A 24978-nucleotide genomic window follows, 5' to 3' on the forward strand; every position below is an offset into this window, starting at 1 on the left:
AAACGATGCCAAGGCACACAGCCGGTGTATTACAACAAACGGGAGAGCTATTACTTAAGGATGATGTTTACATGTTACTTTTTGTCTTAGATCATCTACTGGGAAAACAGCTCCCCTGAATAGTAAATACCCCAGGGATAGCTGGATGAGGCTTCCTGATGAGGAAATGATGCCCTGGGGGTGGGGGGCACGGCTGGTCCCAGGTGCCCCCTTCCTGGGAGGGGAGGAACACGGGATAGAGACCCCGCCACCTCCAAATCATGTGATTCTGAGTGTGTGGCTTCACTGCATTGTGACTCAGTTTCCTACAATACCAATAAGGGCACTTAAAACGTGTGCTTGGAACTTGCCTTACCTTCCCCCCTAGGAATCTGTAATCATCCAAATGTGAATCAAATGACATAAATGAATTAGCATGGAAATAACAGCTGTTCAAACTAAGGCACCGATTAAAGCTTAGTTTCTAAGTCAGTGTTTTTAAAACAAAGCATCTTGGTGTAAGAGAAAAGGAAATAAAATGGTGCTGGAAACCACATTCTGAGGTTTGAAACCAACCAGGCTAACTCTGACCAGGGGCTATTTCAAAATGTTGTAATCAGCGTGAATGTAATCCATGAATTTCTGTCCTGGTCACCCCGCACACTCCCGCATTCCCTCCTGTATCTGCTGACATTCGAGGGATGGAATCAGAGCTCTACTTAAAGAAAGGATAGAGGAGTGACAGAAACTGGGCTCCAAAGGACAATCCGACAGGCTCAGAAAGCACCGTTCGGGACCATTTCCATCTTGTCTCCCAGCCAGGCTCTGGCAGTAACCCACACGCACAGCTGGCCAGAAACACCCATGAAGTGACCGTAACGGTCTATTAGTTACTTACTAAACAAAGAGATTTGCCAGAATAATATTTTCTTCCTTTAGAATCAACAGGACACAACTTCCTTCCTTCAACGAAAGAAGCATGTATTACCTTTGGGCTTAGAAAGTTGACTTATAAGGAAAACGGCTGAAAAATTAGTTAGGCATGAGAACATAGATGAAGTCCTACCAGAAAATTTTCATTGCAAAGACATATTTCACATAGAAGCTCTCCACATTGTGGAGAGGTGTTTCAATCCTCACTGGAATTCTACAAGAGGAGCCCTCCTTGGGTGGATGTTTGTGGTCCCCAGCAGGTGCCAGGCACCCTTAGTAACTAACACCATCACAGGCTCTTCACGTAGCTGGAGGAACTGGGGCTGAACAGAGACGTAAGTCTTTCTAACCAGATGGTAATTAACGCTCAACCCTCCTCCTCACCGCCCCCCCGCCCCCCACTTAATCAGACCTAAGCCAAACCTAGACCAGAAGAGTCCTAACACACCTCCAATGCCAGTTTTCATGGAGAAAAGGACCAGAAATGAATACAGGTGACGGTGAACCTTGTGCCAGCAGCAGCACCTCACGTGCATTGACAGATTTAATCCTCACATCAACAACGCTGTGAGGTAGATACTATTACTGACATCATCTCATTTAAGTAGGAGGAAACAGAGGCCAGGAGAGGTTCCCCAGGGTGACACAGCCCGTGGAGTCTAAGCCGGATGGGGTCCCAGGGTCCAGTGTCTGTGCTCCCAGCTGCTGCATCGGGGTCCTCTTGCTGGCAGTACCCTAGAGACACCCGGATCCTCATACCCAGACCACATCCAGACCAGGGATTCGAGGAGTTGACCTGAAGTGACCTCAGCATTTTGTGAAAGTCCTGCAGGCCATTCCAGCTTGTGGCCAAGGCTGGGAACCACCTTATTAACGTGGGTGACAGTCCCCACTTGCCAGCTCACTAAATGGGGGATGGAGACCAGGCTTGCTTCACTTGTGGTTTCATGCTTGGGAATACACTGACAGTCTTTTAAACCGAATTCCTCTACAACACAAAGTGGGGCGTCACCCTTTGGAATTCATTATGTTTGGAATTCCTTACATAGAACTGTCACCTGCGATAATTCAGTGTTGAGTCACGAATACAGAAACTTTGTCAATCAGAGACATTGAACACTTTGAAAGGGTCCTTAAGCGATGGGGGGGAAAGCAGCACCATCCCTGCTCGTGAGGGGGGCTGCGGGTTAGGCTGGGGGCGGCTCACGCCTGCCTGCTCGTCACACTGTCAGCTGCTTCAGCCGTTGACATTTTCCTTAGAAATGGCGTGCCACCTCTTTAAAGAAAGGCGGAGGCAGGCGCCTGACCCCTCCAAACCCATTTAAAGGAGAAACAGAGCTGTCAGAGACTATTATCCGTTTGCCAAGTTATTTGGAATCCAAATGACGACGACACTCCCTTCTGTACACGGGACAGCCATCCGCGTTTCTGAGAAACCATCCGGAAGTTTGCAGTCATTGCCATGAGTCCTCCGCCCCCCTCTCCGTTTTCCCCTTTTCAAAATAATTTCACTATTGAAGTTCCTGGTCTGCACTCCTGGAGGGCGCTGCTTTCACCCACATTTCTTTTCTAACCCGTTCTTCTGATTCACTAATGAGCCTGCAAACTGGTGAGGATTTGAGGATGGAGAATGGCTTACGAATATTCGAATCTCTCAGGCTAACAGAATGCAGAGGTGTTGGAGCCAAAACAAATCTAAACAACCGGCTTCTTTCACGTGGGAGGAGAAAGGAATGCCTAGAAAGCTCAGAAGGTCCCTCGGTGGCTCAGAGACCTGGCCTCCGTGCTGGACGTACTTGGTCCTCCTATCATGGGTCCAAGCACCACCTCACACAAAGGACTGTTTTGTAAAACTTCTATATCTTCTCTTAGGGAAATAAGCTCTGATTGCACTTCTGGGGAAAAATCTATTCTTTAGTGATGGACCATTTTGAAAAGCTGAAATAGTAGATGATACAAGATAACGTTTGGTTCAAAAGCTGGCTTTTAAAGGAGCACTAGGAAGTGGGAAATTTTTCTGACTTTGTGCTTGTAAGTTTTATGCTTATATGGCTCATTCTCACAATGTAAAAATGATTTTACATAGTTAAGCGTATTGTTCTGGAATATTACACAAAAAACTTTATATTATACAAAGTCAAATAGATTCTACGTTTGATGAAAAGTTGAAATATAGAACACAGAGAAGAAAATAAAGGCTCCCAGTAATCCTATGAGTGTTTTTGTTTTGGCATATTTCTGACGAGCACGACATATATTCAATATTCGTACACACACAGAGGCATCTACCTGTACAAATGGAGGCACACATGCATTTAACATCTCTATCGTTCTGTAACACAGTTTCATATCCTGCCTAATCCATGTAACCTTGTATCAGGAGCGCTTTCTCAAGGACACTGGATCGGATCATAAACACACGTGGAGACTTGCGTTCCCGTGGAAGCTGAGATCACCGAGATGAGGTCAAGGCTGGGGCTGATGGACGGGCTGCTCCTCTCTCACGCCTCCAGAGCAGGGTGAACACACAAGTTCCCCCACGGTTCCAATTTCCCTCCCACTTCCCCCTCTCCCTCCTTTGGGGGCAGGAGAGGGTGAGATGGTATTTGATGGGAAAGAAGGAACAGTTACAACTTGAGGAGAAAGGGAACAATTGAAGGGCACTGAGCACGTGCTGGTGAGGTTATCAGACGTGCTGATGGAAGGTGCGATGGGCGGGGGATCTCACCAGGAACAGCCTGGTCAGACGATGAGCTTCTGCTTCGACCTGCCCTCATCTTCAACCACAGGGAGCTGCCTGCTCTGTGTCTGAGAGAGTAAACCTCCATGCTTTGAGGATGAGAGAGTGGGTTTTAGCAAATGGCCATGTTACGTACCACCTGTTCATTTAAAAAATAACAGCTTTATGGGCTTCCCTGGTGGCGCAGTGGTTGAGAGTCCGCCTGCCGATGCGGGGGACGCGGGTTCGTGCCCCGGTCCGGGAAGATCCCACATGGCGCGGAGCGGCTGGGCCCGTGAGCCATGGCCGCTGAGCCTGCGTGTCCGGAGCCTGTGCTCCGCAACGGGAGAGGCCACAACAGTGAGAGGCCCGCGTAATGCAAAAAATAAAAATAAAAACAGCTTTACCGAGATATAATTCATGTACCACTCAATCCACCCCACATGCACAATTCGATGGTTTTTGGAATATTCAGAGTTGTGCAACCATCACCACAGTCAATTAGAAAACATTGTCATCACCCCCAAAAGAAACCCCATAGTCATTAAGCCACACCCTGTCTCCCTAACGTCCCAGGCCCCGGCAACCACTAATCTACTTCCTGTCTCTGTGGAAGCTACCTCTTCTGGATTTTCACATAAATGGAGTCCTACGATGTGGGAAACTTTGTGACTGGCTTCTTTTCACCCAGCGTAATGTTTTCAAGGTTCCTCCAGGCTAAGGCACATGCGTCAGTGTTTCATTTTTTGTATTGCCAAATAATATTCCGCTGTGTGGATGTACCATACTTTATCCATGAGTCCATGGATATTTGGGGTTTTTCCACTTTTTGGCTACTGTGAATTAGCTAGTGCTGCTACGAACATTCATGTACACAAGTTTTTGTGTAGGTGTATGTTTTCGCTTCTCCTGGTTATACACCTAGGCTAGAATAGTTGGATCATACGGTAACTCTATTTAACTTTTGAGGCAGTGTCAGAGAAGCTGTTCACTCTTTTAGACAGTCCGATGATCTTGAACTAACATATGTTTAATTTGATTTTCTATTTCTATGGAACTACTGTTTAGTGAAGAGATCATTTTATTCAAAGTTGGGGATAGAAAGCCCAAACCTGCTTTGTTTCCTATAGGTCTTTTAACAAACATTCTTTAGAATTATATTATTATGAGGATCTTGGACGATTTGGCCACGATCAATCGACAAACAATTTTAGAAACATTATTATAGCTACAATAAAAAAACGTTCACTATAAATAGCACGGTTTAAATTATGTTGTTGAATTAAAAACTCCAGTGTCAACAATAAACTATAAAACCAAAACTGTATCATAGAACCCTAAACTTTTGTGTACAGAAGAATTACTGGGACAGTTTGTTAGAAAACTCCAATTCTAGGCTCTGCCCCAAGAGATTACAATCCAGGAGGCCAGAAGTGGGGCCTTGGGATCTATTTTTAACAACTTTCCCCAAACACATATAGGTGATTCTGATGCAGGCTCCAGTCTGGCCAAAGTGGCAGTTTTTGTATTTTCTTTCATGGGTTGTGCTGACAGTGTCAACTTGATTGCTGTTTTCTATAGAAGTATTTACCCATCCTTTAAGAACTGTCTCGTTCACCTTCTAAAACCTTTTTGAATGGCCTCATGTGGAAGAACTCTTTCTTCCTTTGTATCTAAAATGTTTAGGTCTATATATATTTGGTCTATGCATTTAGTGTTCTATATTATTGGTTCTGTGTGGCTCAAAATATATCTTATTTACCAGCTAGACAGTAAGTGACTTGAAGGCAGAGAATGACATATTTTTGTACTGTCCCCTGCATGTAGGTGCTGAGGACATTGTGATATAAGACCTAAAAATTCAAGAGCTGCCTTGACACCTCTGAGCTTCATGGGCCCGAAAGGCTTAACCACGAGTTCCCCTGCCCTTGACAGATATGCCCCCCCGCCTAGCAGGAAAGGCTCCCCACTCTGTTGGTTCCCTCTAAGCCAGACCAGCTGTACCCCATCTGGTCTTTAACCTAACATGTTCAGTTCCCTGCCAGCCCACAGAACTATTCAAATAAGCCCATCACATCTTCCCTGGAACCAGGGGCCACCCCACCCTCTTGTTACTACAAAGCCTGCATCTCACAGTCCCTGCAACTCACTCTGCTCCTGTGCAGCCCCTCGTGGCCCAGCATGCTGTGCAGTGCCCTCCGCCCCCAGTGAGAAGTGTAGGTGACTGATAAGCTCTGTCGTCTCACCTGCCCAGGCCAGGTGTCGTGTGCCCAGCCTCTAGCACTATTTAGGACACGGATCCCTCCCTCACCAATGGGTGAATAGGAGGTGATCAGAGCAGATGTAGTTGGTGCTCAGCTGTACGTATTGCTGGTTAAATGACCCTGAGCTTAGAATAGAGATTTTAGATAATAGCTTACCTTGACCTGCGTTATGTGCGTGTACTTTTCTGGAGGGGAGGAGTATAGAAGCAGGGAATCAGGTGTTGGACTGAATTTCTAAAACCCAGTCCGGGGGAAGAAAGGGAAATAATACAGCCGTGAATCACATTTTGTTTAAAACTGAGCAATCCAGCCTGAAGGATGAATTTAGGCTGATTTGTTGCCCAATACAGCCAAAACAACCTGCTTTTGCTTTCCTCCTCAATGCTCTTTTCCCCAAATGGCACGTTACAGCAGAGCATATGTGGAGGATGGTATTTACACAATATGGCTTTCCCTCTGAAGACTGTGGAAATTTTGCAGGGCTATGTTAGATACTCAGGGACATGCTTTTAATGTGTATTATCAATCAGAGAGTAACATGTCGACATACAGAAATCATGCAACACTAAACAGAATGTCTATTTCCCCCAATAACAAGCAGAGGATAAACCACAGTTACGTGTCTCCCCCTCTGTGACCTCTCACCTTTCAAGGTGGCCTTCTTCAGAACCTTCATTGCGTAGAGCTGCCCAGCATCCGACCCCTTGACCTTCCTCACCAGGAACACCTGAGAAAGAGAACACAGAACACCTGCAGTTGATATGACTGTAAATTCATTTTCCTTATTTGATTTGACACAGGGATACATAGGGAGTTTAGGAAACTCCAAGAAAATAAATACACTGTAGGAAAAACCTAAATGTAAAATCTTCTCCAACATCTGGGATGTCAGGAAAAGTTCATCTAATTTATTACCACCCTGTGAGGAGCTGTGTTACGTGTTCGTATGAAGAATCGCGTTTGTTTTCGGCACCACTCACTTTCTATGAAACATTTTATATCAGAGGGAATAGCACCCTCCTTTTAAAAAAAGACCAGTTGTTTAGAAAAACAGACACTATTCAGAAGTTTTCAGGGGGGTCATTTGGTTTATTGTGAATATGCCCTGTAAATCCCCAAGGCGAAGGCCACCCTGAGAGTCACTGTGAACCACACAGGACACTCTCTGACTCTCAAGATGAGCTAGACTCTCTTATTTTGAGCTTTCTTCACCCAAATTTCAGCTTTGAGTAGCTTAAGTTTATAGTTGGAGTTGGTTTCTAAATGGCTCTTACATCATCTTATGTGGACACAACATCTGCTGGGATACATTTTGACGTGTATCATGGAGGAAAAGACAATTGTTTGAGAGGCTGAGCTTAAAAGTCACATTCATAGTTGTTGAACAAAATTAGTAAAAAACAAACCAACCAACCTGGGGTATCCGTTACGAACAGAACACCTTCCACGCAGATGAAACAACAGTATTGGCTTTTCCTAACAGTATTTACCAATAGATGCAAAAATCTGCTGTCATGACAGACACGCGGGTGCAGACGTGTGTGTCCAGAAGGCACAGGTGCTGCCCACGTGTGTGCTTGGAGCTTCCCTGCGTGCAGTCGCCACGGATCGTGTTCAAACCCACAGGGGCTGTGGGACAGGGTGATCTACCCACCGTACTGCAGTGAAGGTGACCCGTTAGCCCCAAGACGAGGCATTCGTCATCGGAACGCTAGTGACAAGAGTAAGACCCCTCTTTCAGAACGAGGGGACGACGGAGAAAAATGAGGACAGGTGTAGGAAGGATGTGCGTCCGGAAGGTCGAGCCTCTGGAATATCCAGAGTCGGTCTTTTCTGTCCCCCTTTTCATTCCTTTCTCCGCCTCTTCCCCACAATATAAGGGGGTCCGTAGGAGCTCACACGTGAATATGTATATGAGGTACATGCGTGGGTTCAGAAGTAGGGAAGACTGTCCACTCAAGTCCACACGGAAGGCCATGTTCACATGGCATCTGACCACATGATGGTTTAGTTTCAAGGATGCAAATCTTGCCATGGATCGCTTCACATGAACCTTTTTTCTTTTATTGCAACTCAGGTTTTATTAGTAAAAATGAGATGATGGATAATGATGGCTATTTATATTCATCTGTTTTACAAAGGAGTTCTATTTTTATTTTCAAAAGAACAGGGGAAAAATCACCACACTACCAATATTTGTCAGGCTCCTGCCACACGCCAGGTCCTGCAAGAAACGCAGCAGGAACAGCCCTACAGCAAGCAGAGCATCCAAAAGGAGACAAACGCATTTCGAGAGAAACAACAAAATACGGTAACAATCGACTTAAAAGTGAAGAGGTTGTCTCTGTCTGCCCCGGGAGAGCCCTCCCGTCCGAGGCATCCCGTACCTCTTGCCTCTTCATCCTTACGTGATTCAGGAACACATTCTAATGTAGTGAGATAAGTTCCCAAACGACTGGACAATTTCAACAAAGACAGCTGCCGAATCTCTAACACTTAACCCAGGGGACTTTTCATGCGCTCCCGCGTTTTATTTTTAGAGCTGCTTCTTCAGAAGCTCAGCCGAGACTCTGCAAAGCGCTTCCGAGAGCACACGTGGAGACAGATGCCGTGCCACCCGAAGCTGCCCTAGTCTCCACGTATCACCGCGATCAGCCAAATCACTACCTCATTCTCTGAGCGAGATTTTCAACCCTGTCTCAGAACCGGAACCTGGCAACTGGTCTGCAGTGTTCCCTCAACACACGAGCCTGGCAACTGGTCTGCAGCGTCCCCTCAACACTCGAGCCTGGCAACTGATCTGCAGCGTCCCCTCAACACTCGAGCCTGGCAACTGGTCTGCAGCGTCCCCTCAACACTCGAGCCTGGAACTGGTCTGCAGCGTCCCCTCAACACACGAGCCTGGCAACTGGTCTGCAGCGTCTTCCCAGCGCACGACCCAAGTGGATGGCAGCCGTGCGTTTCCAGAGGATGCCAGGGCACCAACCTTCCCCCCAGAGGCAGACATTTACAGACCTGCTCTTACCAACCCCACTGCTTAGTCACAGGGGAGCGAGGACGCTTCTCACTGGGGTTTGGTCCCACCTCAGAACATGGAATCCCAATCCAGTCCTTATCTGCCTGGGGAGACCGAGGGGCAGGTGACGAGCCAGGGAGGGGGCAAAAGCTTTGTTTCCACCTTCCTTGAAGGTTTCGGGGAACATCTGGGCAGCACCATACATTTTAACACTCAGACACCCTCTGCCCCGTTCCTCAGAGTGTTTCGCTGCTTTCCCACTGCCTGCTTGGCCGTTAAGGACAGGCTGTCTTCCTCTGGTCCCAAGCACTACGACCCCCTGCTCTCCGGCCATCACTGAAATAATCATGGTTTGACCAAATTACTAATGGCCAGAAACTGTCCCCATGATTCCCAGCAACTTCCTTCAGCAAACGGGCTACTTGGCTCCCTAGGCTCTGCAGGGCGGAGTGTGGGGATGGCAGAGCATGCTGCCCTTTGTGTGGTCCCGTCTAGGGACAATCCTGAGGCCGCCAGCCTCAACCATCCCTGTGAGAGACCCTAACCCTAAGCCGGGGCTGCCCCTTGGGGTTGAACGCTGCTCCTCTCCAGGAACGACCTGCCAGCTGCCTTGTGGGGGCTGAGGAAAGGGGACTGACGGGTGAGGGCGGAGGATAAGGTCACTTGGGCGATGCCCAGGAGCAGTGTGGGGCCAGCAGCAGGCATGAGCGAGGAGGTCTTGGTGGCATTTTATCCATTTCCACGCCTCCAACAGCTGCAGTCACTGAAGGGGTGAGAGAAAGAACACAGGGACCTGGTGGGGGGTGAACGTGACCCCGGAGCCCAGGTTCACGCCAGCTCCCCACTCTTTGGGGTCTCTGCAAGAGACGTCCGTTTAACAGGAGCTTCCTGCAGGATGGAAACACGTAGTTGTGCCATTCTTCTCTCTTACCGAGAGCAAAACGAAGATACTCCTGCATAAGGACATGTGATTTCTATTTAGAGATGAAGAATAAAATAATATGGATGGTAGGACATATGGATTTCCCCCTCTCGTCGTTAGTTTGGCTTTTATAAAACATTCATAACAAATACTGCTGTGTGGACACATAAGATTTGTGATTGTGGTTCTCTAGTGCCCACCGTTCCCAGGGGACCTCTGGGTGGAGCTTTCCAGAGCCCTGTTGCGTCAGCACAGCAGCCTCGTCCACCGGGAATCCTGAGCCTCACCTCCAGTGTCTGCAACGGTCCTGATCCGGTGACCAGGCCCAACACACAGGCAGCGGTTGAGCTCGTGAGTCAGTAGTTAATGGAGGTTGAACATCTGTAGGCGTCGCCACCGCCACTTCCTTTTATTTCCCTTCACTTACTTAGTTTACTTTTAATCTCTTAATTAATCTCTTTATTTATTAATATCAGAAGATATTAATCTTTTAAACTTTACTTTCTTATGCCTCATACAACGATGGCTGGGAAGGAAAAGTGTGGAGTGTTACAAAGCTTGTCATTCCAAGGGGATTCCACCCGACACCAGGATTTCACTTGTTTCCCAAAGAATTTTTTTTTTTTAATTAAAATTGAAATTCAAAATTTGCAGGGAATTGGAAAAAGTCTTTTCTCCTTTCATTTTTAATGCCCAGATCTCTGAGCAGGGCATCGTCAATGTAGCTTTTGTTCAGTCGAGTTTTGAACGGACAGGCTCAGATCCATTTTCCTTGAGCTCAGAAGGCATTTTCCACCTCTGCTGCTTCCAGACACCCTGGGGGGAGGGCGCTCAGTGAAATCAGGGTCCTGCAATAGGCCAGGGCATCAGCCAGTGCCCACCCAGCAACCCTGGGCCTCGCCTGCAAGGTGGGTCCCAATCTCCATCACTGGGGACAGAGGTGATTCAGCTGCACTGGTCCCGCGTGTTCTCAAGAAACAACTTGTGGGCAGCGTCTCTGAAAGGGAGCAAGGGGCACCTTGCTTGTTCCTATTTCCACGTCATGGTTCTTAGAGAAAGACTTACGCTGCTTCATCTTTTTCCAACATTTCTGATTAATGGGAAGACAGTCCATTACCACATAAATAGGCCTGCCTCTATGTTTTAGTAACAGCTTTTTACCCTGAGAGCCTGAAACCTTCATTTTCCTACTTTCATAAATGCCTTATAAACCATATGAAATAGCCATTTTTGGAGGCCACAACATTTTGAACACTGGTAATTTCATATGGTTCAAACGAACATGTCTGTAGATACATTAGTATAAACACATGTCTGTACCACATTGTGTGGAAAAGAAAAAATAAAATAAAAAGACATTCTACCGTTTAAGAATGCCGAAAGAGAGATTTCACAAACAATCAAATTTTCGTGGTCTGTAAGAGATTATCTAGAACATCACTAACAAACTATTAATCCTACATGAAATCGACATGCGCCAGATTTCATCTTGGCACAAAGTCCTATGAAGAATGGGGAAATTTGGTGAATGTCCACATACCATACAAAAATAGTTACTTTAAAAAGCCAGGACTCTGTTCTGCTTAAACTCTAGGAAAGGCTGGCTTCGTTGTCTACCTCAGGCCCTTGTATTCTAGAAATCCTAAGTCTGTATACTTTCTAACAGTTACACCAAGGATGTAGAGATATTAGCACTGCCCTGCAATAATTCACTTATCCTCGTGAAAGATGTATTGACATCGTGCTGTATATGGATGTGGCCCTATATAAAGAGACAACTATTTCTCATTTCCTGAGAGAAATCAGTTTTCATTTTAATTTGAAGGTAAAAACGAAAGGAAACGAAAAATTCTAGTGCACAGATTCATCGTAGACGATTGCTAGACGTCTAGGAGTCATGTCTTATTTAATCCACAGAATAATTATAGAAAGTAGTTCACATTATGTCCCTTTCATAGATGGGGAAACTGAGGCTTGGACAGGCAAAATATCTGCACAGTTTACACGTAGGGTGAGGGGAGCCAGCCTGTAGTCCCAGCCTCCTTGACTCCTTGGTGACAGTCACATGAACCGGTCCCGAAGGGAACTGCCTTCTCTGTTCCTTTCTTCCTTGTTCTCCTACTTTTTCTTTCTTTTTGAGAAATACTTGTGGGGTATGCACTTCCAAAGATGCATGGCTCAAGTGATCTAGCCAGCACGGTGATACACTAAAGTCCCACGGAAGCTACAGGAGAGGGAAGGTGTGTGGTGTCCCTAAGCTCAGCTCCACGGTCACGGGCTTCAGGCAAACTGAGGCCCCAGCTCCAGCCACCACGGGACCCACCATGTGGGCGCTGCCTGTACTTTTCATTCCCTCAGCTTGGGGCCACCTCTCCCTTGGGCTCAGGAGGTACCTCTGCCGTCTCCTTCACCAGACATTCAAGTGCTTCGCCCTGACATGCGGGACAAGCCCCAGGGGAATGAGACCCACTTGGAGGGAACCATGGACCTAACTTACCTTTCCATAGGACCCTTGTCCCAAAACTTTTAACAGTTCAAACTGGGAAGGGTCGGCCTTTTCAAAGCCTGCTTTCACATGATGACTGATGTCAATCTCCTTCACGATGCCTTCTTCCTGCAAGAGAAAAATGACAAAAATACAAATCAAGGGGTTCCTCTGGATTCGTCCTCTGAAGTTACAACAAGTCGGGTACGTTATGGATCTTCAGGATAGGAGTTTAAAGCTGTGACACCACAGAGCTTTACAAAATCAACTTGCTTATTTATACCAATGATTCCGTTTGTGAGCCTTTAACTGTTTCTTTACCCCATGGAGTTGTGTCATATGGTCTTACCAATATCTCAGTGAAATCCATTCTGCTTCTTAACAGTTTGGGCAAAATTTTGGACAGGGAGGAATGTGGGAACCACGGAACAAAACGAACCTCTGAGAATCTGTCTTAACGTCTACACTGCTGTGGTCAAAAAGGTTATCAGGGGCTTCCCTGGTGGCACAGTGGTTGAGAGTCCGCCTGCCGATGCAGGGGACATGGGTTCGTGCCCCGGTCCGGGAGGATCCCACATGCCACGGAGCGGCTGGGCCCGTGAGCCATGGCTGCTGAGCCTGCGCGTCTGGAGCCGCAACGGGAGAGGCCACAACAGTGAGAGGCCCGCGTACAGCAAAAAAAAAAAAAAAAAAAAAAAAGAAGAAGAAGGTCACCAATAGGATCCACAGGCAGAAGTCATCTGTGAAACGCAGATTTTTTTCTCCTCCTTCTTATCATTCTACTCTCCCTTATATTTTTGCCAGAGCTAATGCGAAGAATGATTCATTGCCATCCCAAAGCTTATATTTCAGAAGAAGCAGTCAGATAGGATTTTCTGCCAGTCCAGAAGCCTTCCCAGTAGGAAAAAAAGGCCCTTGATCTTTAAATTAAAACACTGGCAGAAATCACTACAAATTCTCATCAGAGAACTACCTGTCCCCAGAGACATATTATTGCACCTGTAAGGGGTCATTGCCACCTACCCACCACCAGCTATTTGACATGGAAAAACTGTAAAGTAGGTGTTTTCCTGTGGGGAGGTGCATGAGGTCACTCAACCTGCTGTGACCCCCTCAGCAGGCAGGTGACCCAGATCCTGCAGTGCAGCATCCCCGGAGGGGTCCGTGCCCCGGACCCCAGGATCCCCGCCCAGGGCCCCGCTTCACCCCTGCTGTGAACAAGCAGTCCAGCACCCAGGCCACCAGGTCTCCCCAGCCCAGCGCATCCCACCAACACGTCAGTATTCACCTTCCCGAGTCATCACTGCCCGAACGTTTCGACTCAAAGGCTTAGAAGCAGATCTCTCCTAACATTTCACTTTGTGTAGATTCTTGCTGTCCAAGTATTTACAGCAAACTCACTCAAAGCACATAGCTAACCTCCTCCTCGGGAAAGGCGTTAAAACCTCAGGCTGCTCCCAGATAAGGCTGCAAGGCAGCTGATGTCTCATTTAAAATCAGTAAGGTCTTGAGCAGCAAAGAGTCTCAACTACCCACAGAAAAAGGAACCAAGAGTTTCACATTTTAGATTTTAGAGTTCTGCGTTCATAGTGACATTTTGGCTTGAACTTGCTTGAGATATTTTGTTTTCCTCTTTCCCAAGAATTAAAAAAAAAAAAAAAAAAAGAAAGAAAAAAAAGAGAAAAGGTCTGGAATCCAATGCTGATTGCTGTGTGCACAGGAAACACCCAGATGGGAGCACGGAGAACATGCCTGGGCCTGTCTGCTTCTGTTTCCAGAGTGGACAGTGATATTTTCTGAATCATTTTGTGACTATTGCCTTAAAGGGCAACCAGACATAAAATAGTGTCTATGCTTCATTTTGAAATAAATGCCTTTTCCCTTTTATGAGGCAGGTCATTTTTTCTAGAATTCGATGTGGATTTTAATGCCATTCCCTTAAGAAAATAAAGCCTGTTCCCTCTACATATAGCACTAAAAATTTGGTTTGTAGCATAACTCCTATGAAAGAGTATTTTTTTTTAAATAAATTGAGAAATCTGTGGGGAGAACCTGGTGTCGTGGTCAGGCACTTGCTCTGTAAGCAAGGATTTCAAAAATGTTCTAATGCAAGAGAGAAAAACTAGAGAAATGAATTGCTGAAATGACATCAACATAGGACAAAATAATTTATGACAGTGAATTTTAGACTCCCTGTTGAAATTCTGACAGATGGAGGAAATTCCTGTGCAGGTATTAGAGACACAGGGACAGTGATGGAAACGGCCGGAGGCATCTCCCATCAGGGCACCACGGCTCCCTCTTCTAGACCCCAAAACAGGCTGTCCTCGTCAGGGAATGACATCTTGTTCCAGAGGCTGTGGCCGTGGTGCCCCTGCATCAGAACCACCAGGGAACTCGTTAAAAATGCAGATTCCAGGCCCCGGGCGGGACTATGGAGCCTGGAATCTCTGCGAAGGATGGGACTTCACCTCCAGCCCCACTCCCCGTCCTGCAGGGCGGTTCCCTGCGGCACACAAACAGGCTGTCCTGTCCGCATCCTGCTCAGGAAACAGACTGCGTGGTCCCACCGCCGCCCGCCAGCTCTCTGAAGGGATTTCCACACTCGCTGCCTCACTTCCCTCCTCTCCTCTCTCACACCCACTGCCACCCATTCTCTTCACCTCATCAAGTCATCAAAACCCTCCACGGGGGCTTCCCTGGTGGCGCAGTGGTTGAGAGTCCGCCTGCCGATGCAGGGGACACGGGTTCGTGCCCTGGTCCGGGAGGATCCCACGTGCCGCGGAGCGGCTGGGCCCGTGAGCCATGGCCGCTGAGCCTGCGCGTCCGGAGCCTGTGCTCCGCAATGGGAGAGGCCACAACAGTGAGAGGCCCGTGTACTGCAAAAAAAAAAAAAAAAAAAAAAACCCTCCACGGGGCTCAACCCAGGGGTCAGACCTCAGGGTCCGCCGCACTGGGCACCATCCACCACCCCATCTTCCTCGAAGCACTTCCCTCACTTGGATTCCGGGACACCACGCCCCCCGGGTCTCCCGACACCCCCTCTCTCCCGTCTCCTCATCTCCCGGTCTCCCAACATCCCCTGGACCCCGGCCCTTCTTCCCCGTCATCACCCCCCCGGGACCTAGTCCTGTCTCGGGGCTTTTGTGTTACCGTCTGAACACCACCGACAGCTCTCAGGTCTGGACCTGTCCCCAGAACTCCAGACGTGAGGCTCATCCCAGGTGAGGTCCTGAGCGCGCGTGTAGTCGGGGAGACCGCAGGGGCTGGGAGCCTCCCAGGGCCTCCGCTCTACGCGGGCAGGGGAAAGGGATACGGGGCAAGCCTGGCATTTGTCGCTGGTCCTCTGCCCTGTCAGCTGCTCTGACCCGGGGCAAGGCCTCTGAGTATCTCCTACCACTTCCCAGCTCATCAATGATACTGTTTAAAAGAGATATTTTATCCATACTTTCAATTGTTTTTAGCAAGAGGGCTCACCACACCTAGCCCACCGTACTGCTAGGAGCAAAGTTCAGAAATGCTTTGAAAGTGGAGAGAAGTCACCAAGTAGCTCATCAGTCTCTTCCAGGGAGTGAAGACAGGGGACCCTTGAAAAGTCCCTCGGGGAGGCGCACCCCACCCCAGTAAAGCGTCCAGAATCAACGACACAGGCCGTTCACTACAAAGACCCCCGAGGAGATGGCTGTGCACACGTTATAACACCAGGTAGAAAGACCAGGCATGAGCCTCAGACTCAGAGCCAGAAGGAACCTCCTCCTTCTAGGCAGGTCCGGTGGCTTCTCCAAGGGAACCCAGAGGCCGAGCCGCAAGCGGATCCCGACCTCCCGGGGCCCGGATGGGATGTGGGCTCCGGGCAGCGCGGCTTCCTCTCCCTCCCGCCCGAGGAAGCTTCTGAGACGCAGTGGCTCATGCATTGCAGACTCTTCTCTGCTCTTTAAATTGCCCTTCACACGTCTCCGCCAATGTGTCTGCTCCCGCTGGCGTGAGCAAATGTGAGATGAAATTACAGGACCAGCTGCACTGGTCCAATCGGTTCCTTGGGAAACTATTTCTACTGAAAGTTTCCACTCCGTTTCCAAAGGGCTAAATATAAGCTAAGGCATTTAGGATGGCGACACTTCCCCAACGAGAGTGGGACTCCAGCTGGTTCTATGGGCACTTCCTGGCCTCTAGACAGAACAAAGACGGCCCACTGAAGAAGAACAAACCCTGCGTGAAGGCACAGGAGCAAGGGAACGAAAAAGGAAAACGCTGGAGGAAACCATTGGCCGGAGGCAGCGGCTCTGAGGTTCAGAAGGACGATGCACGGAGCGGTGGCCCCTGCCTGGGGTCCACCGGGTGGGGTCCAGGGCCTGAACCGCAGACCCACCTGGTGCAACGCCCGCCTGGATGCTGCAACTCCCCGAGGGACAGATCGTGCAGGGCACGCAGGGCACTCTTTCCTCATGCATCTTGGAATGGCGTTTTCCCTTTTTTTTTTTTTTTTACCAAAGAAAGTGACCCAGTCCCCAGGGCAGTCACGGCAGTAACTCACACGCAGGGACAACCTGCCAGGTGTGTCCACCTTCAGAAAGAAAACTTGAGCGGCTCCTGAAGCCCCTCAGGGTCTGAACTGGGCCGAACTTGGGACTCAGACATCACAGCAGGGGGAAGGGAAGAAACTCAGAGGAGAGGGGAGGAGGAACAACCAAGACTCGTCTCATTTTTATTCTCTGCCTTCTCCTTCCCATCCAGACTTTTGCCCTCTACCTCCCTTTTATTAATTTTGTTATTAAAGGCAAGGTGGGCTTTTCCCTCTGTTTTTAAAGGAAAGTGCCCCCCCGTCACGGCTTCTTCCTTCGCCCTCCTTGCCTGTCGTTCCCTCAAATTATCTTCCCTTCCATCCTTCTGAAAGCCTCTCGGTCTGCTGGTATTTTTATAAATCACAGTCTATGCAAATTGGACGCCCTGGAAGCTGTGATTAGAGCGGTGACGGGCAGACGAGCAGCGTTCCTGCACAGAGAGAGGAGGGCACAGGCGCCCACAGCACACGGGCTGCAGGCTCCCAGGTTCCGCCCCCTCGACGTCCCTCAGGTGGGTTAGTTCTAGTCAGTTCCATCAATCCTTGAGCCCCCGGAGAAATCAGCGTTCTGTGGAACATGAGCTGTGAAATGACAGAGGTGCTGGTACCTGGGTGTGGTGTTTCAGGCGCAGAGGCTCTAGATGTGGCCGTGGACAATTTCCATCTCACCCGGACAGCCACCTTCAAGGATGTGCTTTGTAAAGAGTCACTTGGCACACGGATGAGGAAGTCGTTATCTGCACTTGTCAAGAGGCACTGAGGAATCGCCAAAGAGCCTCAAAACTGTGGATGGAGACGTATATCGCTAGGTCCCAAAGCAGAGGAGTTTCCTTACGGAACACAGCTCCGTATGGGGACAGGGTCCGTCCTGGGGCAGTGGGATGTGTGCTGACGGGGCCAAGTCTTTATTCTTTAGTACAACTTGAAAAATAGTGCTGAGTAAAGTGGGTGATAAAATGATACCAGGCTGCCTGCCTGCCGTGCACCGAACAGGCAATTATCACCGTTTCCCATCCATCCTCATACTCAGAGCATTGTCACTTCGGATCTGAGATGCGTGGTGTGAAAGCGAGAGAGGCTGCACCGAGAGCTGAGAAAAGCTGACAACGTGGGCTTGAAATTCCCAAACGAAAAACCTCCGCGATGATCACCCACTATCGGTGTAACTATAGTCTCATCCCAGTGAGATCGACTGGGACAGCTTCACGTTTTTTTCCAGAAAAGGGAAAATTTCACTTATCTGAATATCATCATCTCCAAGACTTAATTATTTACATATTTCTGACCTGATATCCAATTTTTGTTTTCAAAATCAACATTTCGGTAAATATCTCTATCAGAACAAGTTGTTGATAACTGTGATGTTTCTGATAGAGGTAAGGACATGCTGAGTCAGCTGGTGTCAGGGACTCTGTGCCCGTGGGATGTGTCCCTCCTGCCAGGCTGTTTTCTGTTCCAAGTCTCTGTATCTATTGTCAACGGAAGGCCCAGCATTCCCCGGTCACGACTGTGCTCTCTCCACAACAAAAACAGGCTGAGCCACCCGTACAGACAGCTGGATGTCAATTCTCACTATTCCATGAGGCCAGCTCGTGCTCTTTCTCTAGTAAAAGGTGACGGACTCATAGGGACCCGTAATTAGCGGCAGAACATCTACCAGCATCATTACAAAGGTTCCATTTATTTTCCTCTTCAGGTATGAAACGAAAGGTCCTCCAGAACCATCCGTAAGAATTTCTTTGCATTCGAAGCTGGTCGTCAGATGGTAGGTTGGAATGTTCAAAAGAGCAAGAATATTCTCAAAGATAATGTGAAAATTCAAAGTCTAGTGGATTGTTTGTGTTTTTCTTGCTCTACTGGGAAGAGCATCACTGTAAATTTGTGCATGGGAACATTTAAGTCAAAGGTACAAATTGTAACGAAAGTACAGATCCTCCATCACCCACTGGCACACTAGACATAAACAGTGACTCAAGGGTAAACACCAAACTATAGCAAAAGCTCTGGGCTGTATCCATCCAATCACTCAGACATCCTCTGAAGACACCGGACTCGGGTACCACAGACCAGTACACTGCACCCTCCTGTCCAGTGAGCAGGCACTGATTGGGCATCTCTAAGCAACACTTATGTGGAGAAGGGCCATTTGGTTTCTGCAAAGAAAACACTGCTAAAGTAACAAGCTTTTTTTAATGGTGCAAAAAACACACAGCAACAGTTACTAAAACTGATCGCTATGATTGGGAACGTCTTATGCTGGAATGTCTATATTTATAGCCCTTCCTCAAAGTAGAGATCACTTCTTCCTCAAAGAATCTGCCTGCCAATGCAGGGGACACGGGTTCGAGCCCTGGTCCAGGAAGATCCCACATGCCGTGGACCATCTAAGCCCGTGCGCCACAACTACTGAGCCTGTGCTCTAGAGCCCGTGCACCACAACTACTGAGCCTGCGCTCTAGAGCCTGTGAGCCACAACTACTGGGCCCGTGTGCCACAACTACTGAAGCCTGTGCGCCTAGAGTCCGTGCTCTGCAACAAGAGAAGCCACTGCAATGAGAAGCCCACACACCACAACCAAGAGTAGCCCCTGCTTGCTGCAACTAGAGAAAGCCCGCACGCAGCAATGAAGACCCAACACAGCCAAAATTAAAAATAAATAAATGTATTAAAAAAAAAGTGATGTTGGTGCCCCTCTCATTAGTAGGCATGTTTGTGATCTTCATGAGGGCGGACAAAGCAGAATCTGTGGGGTGTAGATAAGGATGAATTATTCAAACTGGTAACATCTTAGCAAATGGGAATAATTTGCAAAAGGCTCATAAGCGGCCACTTGGGTGAGTGGGATGATGGCGGCACACTTTACCACGTGGGCACGTGTGCAGGACGAGGTCACGTGTTTGGGAAAACAATGTGCCCTACAAAGAATTTTATATTTTGACAGAGAGTAATCAGTCACAAGGCAGGAAAGGATCTAAAAACCACTGAGTCCACGTCTTGGAAAATTATATGCCATGATGCACAGAAAGCCATCGGTCTTACTGGACAACTGGGCAGACTGGTGGGCACTGAGCAGGAAGCCTGCTTTTATTCACACACAAATCCCACGGTCACCAAGAGGCACACACGTTCACACCGCCTGACCCAGGGATCTCACTCCTCAGACTTTATCAAAAGAATCTGAATATGGAAAGCTGTTTGTTACAATGTTTTTTTAAATAAGAGTGAAGAAATGAGAAACAATTTAAATGTCCAGCAAACAGTGGAAGAATTGAGTAAATGATGACATCCACCAAATGAAATTTTACAAAGGCATTAAAAGTGATTACACCATTTACAGTTGCTCCCAGAATAATGAAATACTTAGGAGAAAACTAACAAAACACGTACAGTATCTGTCTGCTGAAAATTACTGAACGCGACTGAACAAAATCAGAGAAGAGGTAAAAAAATGAAGGGACATTCATGTTGACAGATTGGAAGACTCAGTAAAGAGTATAATTCTCCAAACATTGATCTGTAGGTATAATGCAATTCCCATCAAAATCTGAACAAGGCTTTTTGTAGATATAGATAAGCTTACTCTAAAATTTATATGGATTACATATGTATGTATTCGTATACAGTATTTGTTTTTCTCTTTCTGACTTACTTCACTCTGTATGACAGTCTCTAGGTCCATCCACCTCACTATAAAAAACTCAATTTTGTTCCCCTTTATGGTTGAGTAATATTCCATTGTATATATGTGCCACATCTTCTTTATCCATTCATCTGTTGATGGACATTTAGGTTGCTTCCATGTCCTGGCTATTGTAAATAGTCCTGTAATGAACATTGGTACATGTCTCTTTTTGAATTATGGTTTTCTCAGGGTATATGCCCAGTAGTGGGATTGCTGGGTCATATGGTAGTTCTATTTTAGTTTTTTTAAGGAACCTCCATAGGGTATATGTATGCATATGGCTGATTCACTTTGTTGTACAACAGAAACTAACACAGCATTGTGAAGCAATTATACTCCAATAAAGATGTATAAAAAAATAAAAATAAAATTTATATGGAAATGCAAATGACCTAGAATCCCTAAACACAATTTTCAAAAAGAATAATAAAGTGGGAGGAATCACTCTACTGATGTTAAGGCTTACAACGTGGCTACAGTAATCAAGACGGTGAGGTACTGGTGGAAGGACAGACACACAGACTAATGGAACAGAACAGAGAGCCTGGGCATGAACCCATCCCATTCAAATACACCCAACTGATTTTTGAGAGGGTTGAAGAAGAAATTCAATGGAGGAAAGAAAGTCTTTTCGACAAATGGTGTTGGAGCACTGGACCTTCAAGGCAAAAAAACCCAAACAAAACAAAACAGACCTAAATCCCGTTTTATACAATGAACCAAAATTGGATCACAGACTTAAATGTAAAACATCAAACTATAAAACTTTTAAGAGAAAAGCTTCAGGACCTAGGAATAAGGGAAAAATTGTTAGATATGATCTCCAAAGCATGATCCATAGAAGGGAAAATCAGTAAATTGAACTTAATCAAAATTTAAAACTTTTGTTCTACAAAGACTCTGCTAAGAAGATGAAAAGAGAAGCTATAGCCTGGAAGAAAACACCTGCAAACCACTTATGCAACAAAGGTCTTGTAGCTATAACAAATAAAAATTCTCAAAACTCAACAATAAAATAAAACAAATAATCCAATTAGAAAATGGGTAAAAGAGATAAACAGTCATTTCACCAAAGAAGATATACAAATGGCAAACAAGCACCTGAAAATATATTCAACATCATTAGCCATGAGAGAAAGGCAAAACCACCGTAAGATATCACTACACACATATCAGTGGCTAAAATAGAAAATATAGTGATAACATCAAATGCTGGTGAGGATGCAGGGAAACTGGATCTCTCATCCATTGCTGGTGGGAATGGAAAATGGATCAGCTGCTGGAAAACAGTCAGGTAGCTTCTTACAAAATGAAACACGAACTTACCGTACAACCCAGTAATTGCATTCTCGCACATTCATCCCAGAGAAATGAAGCGTACGTTCACACAAAAACCTGAATGTGATAGTTCACAGCAGCCTTACACCCAAACAGGAAACAACCCAGACGTCCTCTAACTTAAATGCTTAAGCGAACTGGGACACATCATCCGGCAACAATAAAAAAGGGACAAACTACGGATACACACGACATGAGTGAGTCTCCGCAGAATGATGCTGAGTGAAGAAAGCCAATCTCAAAAGATTATATTTACACTGATGAAATAAAAATTCCTATTTTGAGGCAAGACAAGAAAAATGTAAACATAAAACGTTTTCTCTGCCTGTTTGGGCCTCCTCCCTCCCCTCTAGTTTGCTCTGTGCAGCTGCATTATACATTAACCAGACCTCCCCAATGGCAGTAATGCCAGCTCAGCCATGAAGATCAAATTTACTCCTTCTGTGTCAGCCATACAACTCCTTAGAAGATAGCATTCCTTCCTCAATACCGTAAGGGGTCATGATCACCCACCACTAGCCTTGTACGTGCAGACAAGCCTTATGTCCAATGCCAATACATCGATTCCTTTAAATATAGTGATTGGTGCTGAGCAGTCTGGTAAAACAACCTGAGGAGATACTGAGCCACACCTAAGGGAAGTTCTTAGCTTAAATACCTACTTATGACCTTATTAATGTTACCAGTTATATTACTTGTATTCCGCCTCTTTTACAAGATTATTGGTTCTTGCATTACCAAATGTGTGACTGAGTGTCAGATAAAAATAACAATGATTAGGTGACTTGAAAGGATTAATCAAACATATAGTCCTACAAGATGAATGATTGTAACAGTGTTAACTCTAGATTTGGGAAGAAGCAACAAGAGGGCACTGTTTCCTGGACCATAACAGACCAGTAAGACAGGTGGTCCACAGGCTTTTGGCTGCTGTTAACAGGACCTAGTCCAGTAACAGCACTTGGAGTGACCTCTCGACAAAATCCTACCCTGACCTGGGGATAAGCGTTCCTAGCGCCTTGGGGCAAATTGGTCAGGAAATGCCTCTCAAACCCTGGTCAAAACTAAGATTGAAAGGGAAGGGATTGCAAAATAAAGACTGTTGCTTACCATCCAGTTCTACAAGAATCAAATCATTAGCCACTGCAGTTGCTGACATACAACACACCCTGAATGGAATTCAGAACAAAGATAAGGATGAGGCACTCTGTGCTCTGGGAAAACGGGCAGAACCGGCCCTCAGAGAGTTAGATATTCTGAGAAGCTTTTATGAACCTGGATTCTTGCATCTTCCCATACTTACCAAAGCACTGAAACCATTAACTAAGATGTCTTTTCCTTGTACTTAGCAGTAACCTTCTATCAAGATGTGTGCTTGGGCTTCCCTGGTGGCGCAGTGGTTGAGAGTCTGCCTGCCGATGCAGGGGACACGGGTTTGTGCCCCGGTCCGGGAGGATCCCACGTGCCGCGGAGCGGCTGGGCCCGTGAGCCATGGCTGCTGAGCCTGCGTGTCCGGAGCCTGTGCTCTGCAACGTGAGAGGCCACAACAGTGAAAGGCCCATGTACCGCAAAAAAAAAAAAAGAAAAAATAATGTGTGCTTGATTGCATGTACCCCCTTTGTGAAAATCACGTATATACTGGGGAGTATATACTCCCCCTTACCTCTTCAGTCCTCAGAGCTCTCTAAGAGACTGTCTCTAGGCTTATAATGCTCAGATTGGCTCAAATTAAAATTTCTATTTCTTTCTTAGATTGACTATTGATTAACTTTTCATCAACAATATGATTCCCATTTGTATAACATCTTTTTTTTTTTTTTTGGGCTGCCTTGGGTCTTTGTTGCTGAGCGCGGGCTTTTCTCTAGTTGCTGTGGGCTACTCTTCATTGTGGTGTGCGGGCTTCTCACTGCGGTGGCTTCTCTTGTTGCAGAGCACGGGCTCCAGGCGCACGGGCTTCAGTAGTTGTGGCTCGCGGGCTCTAGAGTGCAGGCTCAGTAGTTGTGGCGCACAGGCTTAGTTGCTCCGTGGCATGTGGGATCTTCCTGGACCAGGGCTCGAACCCATGTGCCCTGCATTGGCAGGCGGATTCTTAACCACTATGCCACCAGGGAAGCCCTTTATAACATCTTTTTCTTTTTTTAAAATTATTTATTTATTTATTTATTTTGGGCTGTGTTGGGTCTTCACTTCTGCGCGAGGGCTTTCTCCAGTTGCGGGGAGTGGGGGCCACTCTTCATCGCGGTGTGCGGGCCTCTCACTGTTGTGGCCTCTCCCATTGCGGAGTACAGGCTCCAGACGTGCAGGCTCAGCGGCCATGGCTCACGGGCCCAGCCGCTCCGCGGCATGTGAGATCTTCCCGAACTGGGGCTCGAACCCGTGTCCCCTGCATCGGCAGGTGGACCCTCAACCACTGTGCCACCAGGAAGCCCTATAACATCTTGAAATGACAAAATCTTAGAGAAAAAGAAGAGATTAGTGGTTGCCAGAGGTAAGGGATTGTGTGCCCGTGTGCATGTGTGCATGTGTGTGTTTTGCATAAAAGAGTAACAGGAGGGGTCTCTGTGGAGATGGAAAAATTCTGTCTTGATTGTGGTGCAGGTTACGCGAATCTACACGTGTGATGAAACTGCGTAGAACCACACACACACACACAAAAGAGTATATGAAAAACTGGTGAAATCTGTATAAATTCTGTTGATTGCATCAAGTGTCAAACTCCAAGTTTTGTTTTGTTTGTTTGTTTGTTTGCGGTACGTGGGCCTCTCACTGCCGTGGCCTCTCCCGTTGCGGAGCACAGGCTCCGAACACGCAGGCTCAGCGGCCATGGCTCACGGGCCCAGCCGCTCTGCGGCATGTGCGATCTTCCCGGACCGGGGCACAAACCCGTGTCCCCTGCCTCGGCAGGCAGACGCTCAACCACTGCGCCACCAGGGAAGCCCAAACTCCTAGTTTTTATACTGTACTGTGGTTATACAAGATATTACCAGTGGAGGAATTGAGGGAAGGGCAGATAGGACCTCCGTACTAGTTTCTATAACTTTCTGCTATTTTACAATTATTTCAGAATAAAATATTTTTA

At 47.0% G+C, this 24978-nt stretch overlaps 1 protein-coding gene across 1 annotated transcript in view; it reads right to left on the bottom strand.

The window, feature by feature from the left end:
* Positions 1-24978, bottom strand: part of RPS6KA2 (ribosomal protein S6 kinase A2) — a 161533-nt gene that overhangs the window by 75705 nt on the left and 60850 nt on the right. The window contains exons 2-3 of the mRNA XM_081250651.1: positions 12331-12447; positions 6541-6622 (exon numbers count right to left, since the gene is read on the bottom strand). Of these exons, the coding sequence (XP_081106777.1) occupies positions 6541-6622; positions 12331-12447 (199 nt within the window). The remainder of the gene's footprint in view (positions 1-6540; positions 6623-12330; positions 12448-24978) is intronic.

The sequence above is a fragment of the Mesoplodon bidens genome (genome assembly GCF_964165515.1).
Source record: "Mesoplodon bidens genome assembly, chromosome: 12".
NCBI lineage: Eukaryota > Metazoa > Chordata > Mammalia > Artiodactyla > Ziphiidae > Mesoplodon > Mesoplodon bidens.